Consider the following 9006-nt stretch of genomic DNA (forward strand, 5'->3'; position numbering starts at 1 on the left):
CTTGACCAGAGCGCCCTACATGCGCCGGCGCGTCCGTCTTGTCGTCGCTCAGGGAGGGGGGGAGGGGGCGGGGCAACTTGTCGGGCAAAGAGTCCGCGAACGAGAGACTCTGATAGAGAACGTGCAAGCGATCATGCAGAGGGTAGGATTCGTTGGTGGCTGCTGTCTAGACACTTGGGTCGTAACGAGCTCTTCGTAGTGTTGATTCAGATCTCTTTTTCTCTGTTTTAGGAGGTCTGTCTGTCTTGGATTTTGCTAGACAAGCCAGGGAAGAGTACGGGGTGAGTACAGCTCCCTTGAAATCCAGCCACGGGTCAGTCCGGATGTATCAAACAAAGCACGCTTGTTGATTCTGGAGGCCCGGTGTCTCCATGCTTTGTCATTATCATAGTCAGAATCATCAAACAACGGCAGGAGTATGAAGGCGACTCAATAAGGACGACACAACACAAGATACTGGGCCGTGTACAGCTTAAAGTTTTAGTCGTATGTATGTGTAGCAGGTTATCCGAGCTTGCTACGTGTCTGTGACGTTCTCATTCCATCCCCGCCGTTGACTTTCTCAGCTGGCTGAGAAGCAAACGGTTCCCCTACGCGTGAGAGGTTGTTTCCTTCATGTGTCAAGTGTACATACACCGCGCCGGGCAACCCAACAGGAACTTTGAAGTGTAGTGGTGGTGCGGGACACAGAGACAATGAACCAGCCACTCATACAGAGCAAAACTGCTTCAAACAACACCTGCTCAACTTTCATTTACTCTTCCTAATACTGCTACGATCCGGACACGCTCCGCAGACACAGCGACTCGACCAGCTGGAACTTCTGTGTCTTAGACAATTGTCGTACGGAGTAGCATAGCTATATGAAGCTAGTCTAAGAAGTTATTGATCGGTGTGAGAAACTTCGCATAGAAACGGCTGTCGATGACTTAATGGTATGAATTACATCTGGAACTGTTGTAGAGTCGGGGAGATGGCTTCCAGCGATTCTTCGCTTCTTCAAAGAATCAGGTTACTCATCTGCCGCAGTGGTACGGAACATTGTGGCAGACAACGAGCTACACACTATCAGATCGGTGCGAGGTGACACAGATCGGTGACCCGTCGCACAGAACTGTAGGGGTGGGATTCCGTGAGTCAACCAGCCGAAAGCCTACAGGTGGCAAACAGGTCGAAGCGTTAGTCGACTTTACTAATGGACCCACAGTACTGGTGGCTTCTTACACTAGAAGTATATATACCCTCTACCTGAAAGGGAACCAAAGCAGCGGCGTACCGTCTACTCTGCGAAAGTGTGGGCGTCGCACGCGCATTTCTCTCAGGGAGCGGCGTTCACCTTCAAACGTATGAGAGCTCCTTTGCTTTGGAGCTCCCCTGCTGGCACATCTGCGAGCGCGCGTGAGGTGTGTTTCGCCGAAGCAACTTTGTGAGAGAAAGAGAAGGCACGGTCATCTTTCTAGTCCGTGGTATAATGATGTCGCCTAGCCAGCACCATGAACTTGCACTATGCATACTTCTATCCATCCGGGCATCTTCCGTGTCCAGGCTCAAATCAAGGAAGAGGGACCTGCGAGAGCCAGCTCTGAACTCCTTAGATAGAGGGACAAACGCTCTATCCAAGGAGTTCAGACCTCGCCAGTTCGTCTCTTGCTCGCCTTTGGCAGCAGTAGAGAATTTTGGCTCTTAGAACATTAATGACTGACAAAAGGTCAAGACTAAAGGAGAAGAATTTTATACCAAGGCACGCTGTGTTATACCTACCCTGTCGTTCACAAGGACAGAAAAAACTGTCGTTCCTTCCCCTCTTCTCTGCGACAAGAAATATATCCGGCGAAAGAGTCTTTTAAAACCAACTCGCTCCCTTCAACAGATTTTATCGACACCAGAAAAAGAACCGGAAGCAAAACCAGAAAGAGTCCTCTCTTCACCACTTCGTCATTGACAAGAAAGACATATTCTGTGTTGTTCCCACGGGGTCCTGAAGCCAAGAAAGACCGAGATGATTGACGATGCCAACGCGCCATACCATACATACCCTCAAGAAGAAAAAGTATTCTAGAAGCAATCAGAATAGTAGATTTCCTGTAAGAAAACCTTGTTCGGTCTGTCTTGACACTGACATAAGATGACAGCACTTCACTGACATATGTGACACGTACAAATGAGCACACTTCCCCCCATCCATACAAATCGCTGTCTTTATGTATCATTGTATGGTTATTATCTGTGTGCATGCATTTCAAATACACTAAAGGAATGTCGAATCATGAGGATTCTTCGCTGACACAGGGAGGTGAGCCATCAAACAGACACAAGTAAAGAAAAGTCAAGCAAAACGATTATGCAGACAAACGTCTTTCATGATGAAAATCTCATCTTTAATCTTCATCACTACTTCCACTGTCTATACAGACTACGAAGTCATCATCTTCATCACCATCATCCTCTGAATCTCCACCATGCCCAGTCAGTTTTTTCTTCTTCTTTGGAGGCCTTCCCTCTACTGATACGCCACTTGATAACGGCCTTCCGTTCTTCTCCACAGCCCCCGATGCTTCAAGAGATTGTTTCCTTTCTCCAGGGTTCGACTCCTCATCAGGACGGTGTAAGGTCGGCGAAGTTGTTCCACTGGGTGTATCTGCAGGTGATGTCTACAAGAAACGAAGAATAAAAGGATAGCGTCTCAAACTCTTTGATTTTGATATGGAAGAAAAGAAGACGATGCCCTCCCCACTTATCCATCATTAGCCAGAATGATGAGGCGAAGAAAGACAGGATCTCACAAACAGATGGGAGAAGAATACATACACTGTATCTGCGTAGCTAGCTACAGGATACAGAGCAACAATACCGATGTCGAAGAAAGCAAAGAAGGCGGGAGCTGCAGGAGTACACGAGAGAAGAGGAGGTGGTCTAAGTCTTCTTTTTACACATGTTCCACGCATACATACACACACAACACTGGGGACTGGAAAAGAAGAGGGTAAAACGTCCTTCTCATATGTGAGGGGTGCAGACACGTCTATATCAGAGGTTTGCTGTGGACTATAGACTCATATACTTCCTATGCAACAGAGACAGAAGTATTGAGAACCGCAAATGGATAAAAGTTCCTATACATCTATGAAAGTTTGACAACTTACTTTTTCGTCTGCATGCTTGAACTCAATACGGCAAGACATCACAAAGGAGATAGGCTGTTGTGTAGGACATCCTTCGAGTTCTTCTCCATCCATGTGATGATTCTGGTTATTCGAAGGGGGAAAATTATCGATGCATGCAAGAGCTGCTTGACGTAAACAAGGATCAGGAATGGTCTCAATATCCGAATGATGTGCCCATGTCAGTAAATCTAGACAAGAGAAAAAAAGACATGCAAACAAACCCACTCTCTCTCACTGATTTACATCACCTCTTCTGAAGTGGATGCGCCCCGGTCGGTTTGTCTCTACTGAGACAAGACGAGAAGAAGACTGATTTCTCTCTCCAGGTGTAGCTCTACGCAAGAAGAAGGAAGTATTCTTACTTCTATCTGCTACAAGAAAAGATCACACGCTATTGTTAGCTACTGTATTCCTATGGGTAGGCGCACTTTTATATGAGTATCTACACAGCAAATACATCTATGAACGATACAGGGGGCACGTGCACCCCCGTGGTCCGAGACCTCCACCACTAAGCTACAGTCATTCGTCGCTATACGTACTGAAATCGTATGCACGCCGTGTCCATGTAGGAATACATATACCTATCGTTCAATCGTCCATACAAAGTTCTTATATAGGTAAATACACACACCTTGAATATATATAGATATATGTACATGTTAGTTTGCACGTATGGACGTATGTCCAGATAGGTGGATAGATAGGATCAAGACGTGATATCAGTACACACATATGAGAAAAGGCGGAATGACGCAGGATCTGAGCGAGAAGGTAGGCTCAGTAACTTAGCCCGCGCATGAAGAGAGACTGAGCTGTTCTACGGTGATGAGCAGAAACAGGAAAGAAGAACGGAAGAAGAGACGGTAGTCGCGAGAAGCAGTAGGTATACGATTGTCCCTACCATCTTCATCGAAATCAAGGTCAAGTTGCGGAACAAAAGGCTTCAATTTCTTTGGCCCATGAGAAGACCTCGTCTCTGTCGTTGTCGCTTCTCCGTCTCTTCGTTCCAAAGAATTTCCATCAATATCTGAGAAAGAAGAAAAAGAGAGAAAAGAAAAAGATAACACGAATAGTAGGCACGATGTAGACACTGGCCATATAGAGTGATAAGTAGCCAGTCAGATGAGTGAGGTAAGAGACTTGTTCTTAGATAGATAGATAGATTAAAGATAGATAAAGACGTCTCTCATCCTCACGTGTTCGTGAGCAAGAGCAGAAGAAAGAGAAAACGATGAGGTTTGTCTCTTGAACCCCTCACACCTGAACATGTTTCGCTTATCTCGTGTGAATCTTTCCCACCGTACATACGCCAATATAATGGTTATTACAGGCCAGGCTACCAGTTAGAACGAGTGAGGTGGTAGTTGTGTCTTCAAGAAGAATACGACGACAGGAGAAACGGGGTGCGGCGAGGACACGAACCATTCTTAGGGACTTTTCTCCTAGATATACACGTTAAGACAATAGAGAAAGGACAGGGCATCATTACATCTAGCTGTCTCTTCACACAAAGGTGGAAGAGAGCGATGTCACATGACAGGTCACTGGCGTGTATAGCCTGAGAAACGAAGCGAGGAGATAAAAAATTCATACGTACGTATATCCCTCAATACACATATAGTATATACATATAATATTGGGAAACATCCCCAATGTGATGGATGGTGAAGGCATATCCAGCCATCATTCTATTCACATACATAAAGATACACAACGACATTGTGAGAAGAGAAACATATCCATACAGGTATAAAGAGAACAACTCAACGCCGAAGTGAATATAAAGAAAGAACGAAAATGAAAAACGAAGACATGAGGGAGTGAATGAAAGAAAGATGAGAAAGGAGTGGGCGAGGTGTTTGGTCCTTCTATCAATCTTTCTTTGATAGAGAAAGGTCAAAGGAAGAATGATAAGAAGATCGATCTCATTCCATGTACTTCTTCTTTTAGTCTTTTTTCTTACTTTCTGTCTCATCGTCATGACTCGTGGGGGTCGAATGATGATGGAGCTCGTCATCGAGTTTGGCTTTCATTGCTTTTGCATCCTCAGGATTGACGAAGCATCTCTCACACTCAATCATATCATGCGTATCACATAGAGTCTCCAATTTCAAGCGAAAGAGATCTTTCACAAGCTCTGTTGATAAACTGGAATGAAAGAAAGAAAGAGAAGAAACCGACCCACCAACAGAACTCATCCACTCCTATACACACCCATCTATTCGCGTTCGTTGTGAGAGTTCGTTCAAGAGCGTGGAAAAGGAATGGAGAGAGATAAGACACACAGACGCGTTCCTTACAGTCGGCCACTATATCTCATTTCAGATGGTGATTTTTCTCTTTGGTAAACAGGGTAGAGGAAGTCTTCGTACCGTACAAGGTTCCTCATGTCCGACTTGAAAGGCATACATGAACAGTGATAGACATACACACACACACACGCATATGCACAGACAGCATAGATCCATGTGTAGATAGAGAGGAAGTGAGACTGATGCGATATCACTCTCTCTCCTACCACTACTCTACATACACATTCATTCCATATATGCACCCGCTTCTTCCATACCCCCAAGAAGAGAAGACCGATTCCTCTTTTTCATCCGCCTTGTTCTAAACAACCGACGCTGCTCTCTCAGCCCATCCCCGGCACCCAGAAAAACATGTAATGAACTAACTCCGCATGAGTGAGTCAAGGAAGTTCACTCGAGAGTCAATGACAGAGCGCATGAAGAAGAGACGAAAGAAAGAGCAAGAGAGTACATGAACGTCAATAGATAGATAGATAGATCAAGGATAGATAGATAGATATAGATAGATAGATGAGAAAGACAGACGGTTGCCACTTTTTCTGTTCTTCCTGTCCTTCTTCTTCTTCAGTCTTCACCAGACCAGTTGTCTCAGAACTCACCAGTCTTTGATCTGATTTTCTCCTTCACTAACCAACATCGCACTCAGGCCATCTTTGCAGATCTGTCTCTACAAAGAAACCCACGTGTACACAAAACAGCCCACGAAGGCAGGTGAAACAGAGGAAGCCAGGAAACAAGTGAGCCACCAGAGGGATCTGGAATTGTCAGTGCCAGAAAGAAGGAGAGGAGGAAAATCTCTACAGTTCTAAAGAAAGAGGTCAAGTTTTCCCTTCTCGTATCCCCCTTAAAACTTTCAAGACGTCGAAGGAGAAAGAGCAGGAAAAAAGAAACAACAAAGAAAAAAGAACGCGACGGGGGCACGCACGCACGCATGCATGCAAGCAAGGCGAAAAACAGTGAGATCCCCTCTCCTAGTCAAGCAGTATTAAGCCAAAACTTATTTCGGCACCAGGGACTTTCACAACCAGAAAAGAAGGAAGGACATCATCCTTTATTCCTTTCTCTGCTCTTTTCTAATGTTCTTCTTAACACCCCCTCTCAAACGGATGCCGTGTGCACCCAGCTCCATGCTCTCTCCTCTCCCTTTTCGTCCCCTCCTTGGTACCCTCCCTCTTCTCCTGATCAAGTTGCGAGAAATCGTGATCTCCACTGCTCATGCCATCCAGGGCTTCTTTTCTTTTTCTTCTTGCATAGCCATTAGCAGACAATTTACCTAGAAAGAATTTGGTCGGTTTGAAAGATGATGACTCCTGAGGAAAGCCTTCATTTGAATCCTACCTACCTGTGTTGGCGTGGAGAGGTATACGTTGTCTTTCTTTCATCTAGAGAGTGTCTGTTGTACTTGTTCTTCATCACCCCCCCTGTCTCTCCCTCTCTCCTCTTATTTCTCTGGTTGCCTTTCTTGTACGTGTACTTCCCTCTCACCTGATAGATCTTTTCTTCAATCGTCCCCGTACTAAAGAAACGGTAGATGAAGCAAGTCTTCTTCTGACCATCTCGCCATACTCTTGCAAGAGCCTAACACAGTTCAGAAACAAGACACGCACACAGCCCAGCATCGGAAGCATACACGGGTAGTGCAAGACGCGATAACAAAGACATCCGGAAAGGACACTCACACGGCACCCTTGATCTCCTACACAGGATGCATCGAGAAAGGGATGAATGTGTAGAATGCGTGCATGGTGATAGACGCACAAGTGTGCACGTTTGCCTTCTTATGGTTGTATACAGATATATAGATATACATACATATGACCCTCCTCCTCCATGAAAACACTCCTATGTTGTTGGCTGGATCCAAGGTGAACGGCGTCCCAAGTCCGTATGTACCTCCACAGCTGATATATATATACATGCACGTACGCTCAGGTGAAGCTGTGCCAAGGTGCATACGTCTACATGAAGACCATGTCGAAGTACAGTCCATAAGAGGAACAGAAACAAAAGCACATACAGACACAGCACCCACTTCCTCCTATATATATTCCTATACAGTCTTCAGACACCCATGCCGATCTCTTCTTTGGCCTGTCACCAAAACAGTCATCTCTGTCCCCTAGTTCAACCTCCCTATGGCAGCACACTTTCTACTGGAGACGAAGTCCGACTAACACAAAGCAAGCTGCCTATATGTCAGGTGCATACGGGTTAGCTTGAATATTGTGGAACGAGAGAACAAAGTATAAATACTACATCCGTATGTAGACACAGGGGGAAGCTCAGCCCAAGTGCGTCTTGTACATCTCTCTCTTCACCCACGGACATGTTCAGATCTCCTCTATGTTCCTTTTGCTGAAAGATTAGAACCGGTAACGTCATGAAAGAAAGATAATCCACATATAGGGACTCTCTTAAGTTGAGAGAGAGTGCGACGACACTCCCGCGCCCCGCGTTAGAATGAGCGAAGTCTCTTACTGAATGGAGGGGAACTAGAAGATCTTCATCTATCTATATATACATATATATATATATATATACGTAGAGAGAGAAGAGTGTTTACCTGCTTGTCATTTGCAGGATTCCAATCAGGATCGAAGAGAACAAGACGATTTGCCCCAATAAGATTTACACCACATCCACCTGCTTTACTCGAGAGAAGAAACACAAATCCCTGAGGATTGCTTGGATCATTGAACTTCTGTAGGAGGTCACACATCCGGGTAGAGGGAAGAAAACAAAGGAATTCAGAAAAGTCGATCCACCCCAAAGCCTCTATCTACTTTTATACCGTCGGTGAGAAGTTGAAGGGAGACTACATATATGCAGGAGTGAGGAATCGTAACAGTACCAGGACATGACAGCGAATAACCATCGAGTCTTTTGTTGTATAGAAGGATTGTCTCAATACACAAAGAACCATTCTGTTAGTCGAAGAGAGATTCTTGGGTGGTATCTCTTTTCATCAAGATCTCAGATCAGATGACCGCTTGCCACTTTCCTGTTTTCGGCTTGTGCCTCACTTTACTCATGGGTAGTGGCGAACACTACTACCAACTTGGCACACAGCCACACATGTGTACATAAGTACAGTGGCTCAAATACAACGCCTCGAACTATAAGCTGTGCTCCGAATACAGGAAAAAGTTAGCACCGACACCGACACCCAGCATCTAACATAGAACCATCACCCCGTTAGATAGATAGATAGAAGCTATCCCTACCATGATAGAGAACTAAGGGGACTAGTGGATGAGTGTGTGGAACTATTAGAGATTCTTACAGTGATCATGGCATGACGTTTTTTGATGGACGTTTGTCCATCGAGGCGCACTACAGGATACCCACGATCTCTACACATGCGTTCAAAGAGATCCAAGGTCTGGGTGTAGTTGCTGATTAGGACAATCTTATCACTTGTCGTTGTTCTAATCACATCCAGAAGCCTAGACAGAAACAGCACACCATCAGGCAACAGACAAGGAAACATATGCATGAAAGTCTTTTACAGATAGATAGATTAAAGA

At 45.1% G+C, this 9006-nt stretch overlaps 3 protein-coding genes across 3 annotated transcripts in view; 2 read left to right on the forward strand and 1 right to left on the reverse strand.

The window, feature by feature from the left end:
* Positions 1-5: 5 nt before the first annotated feature.
* CSUI_007915 (uncharacterized protein) lies at positions 6-660 on the forward strand (the record flags this gene model as incomplete). Its single annotated transcript, XM_068068058.1, has 1 exon — positions 6-660. A coding segment is annotated over one exon (225 nt), but the record flags the coding sequence as incomplete, so codon positions are not given.
* A 1289-nt stretch (positions 661-1949) lies between these two features.
* The window catches only part of CSUI_007916 (swi2 snf2-containing protein rad54), a 10156-nt gene continuing 3099 nt past the window's right edge, over positions 1950-9006 (reverse strand). Inside the window, exons 5-12 of the mRNA XM_068068059.1 lie at positions 8763-8925; positions 8043-8180; positions 6965-7057; positions 6079-6146; positions 5131-5315; positions 4069-4194; positions 3144-3352; positions 1950-2651 (exon numbers count right to left, since the gene is read on the reverse strand). Coding sequence (XP_067919965.1) covers positions 2379-2651; positions 3144-3352; positions 4069-4194; positions 5131-5315; positions 6079-6146; positions 6965-7057; positions 8043-8180; positions 8763-8925 — 1255 coding nt within the window. The 3' untranslated portion in view covers positions 1950-2378. The remainder of the gene's footprint in view (positions 2652-3143; positions 3353-4068; positions 4195-5130; positions 5316-6078; positions 6147-6964; positions 7058-8042; positions 8181-8762; positions 8926-9006) is intronic.
* On the forward strand, positions 2460-6188 carry CSUI_007917 (uncharacterized protein; the record flags this gene model as incomplete). The annotated part of the gene is made up of 3 exons (XM_068068060.1): positions 2460-2466; positions 2492-2610; positions 6048-6188. Coding segments are annotated over 3 exons (267 nt in total), but the record flags the coding sequence as incomplete, so codon positions are not given.

This window comes from Cystoisospora suis (assembly GCF_002600585.1).
Source record: "Cystoisospora suis strain Wien I chromosome Unknown contig_4298, whole genome shotgun sequence".
Taxonomy (NCBI): Eukaryota; Apicomplexa; class Conoidasida; order Eucoccidiorida; family Sarcocystidae; genus Cystoisospora; species Cystoisospora suis.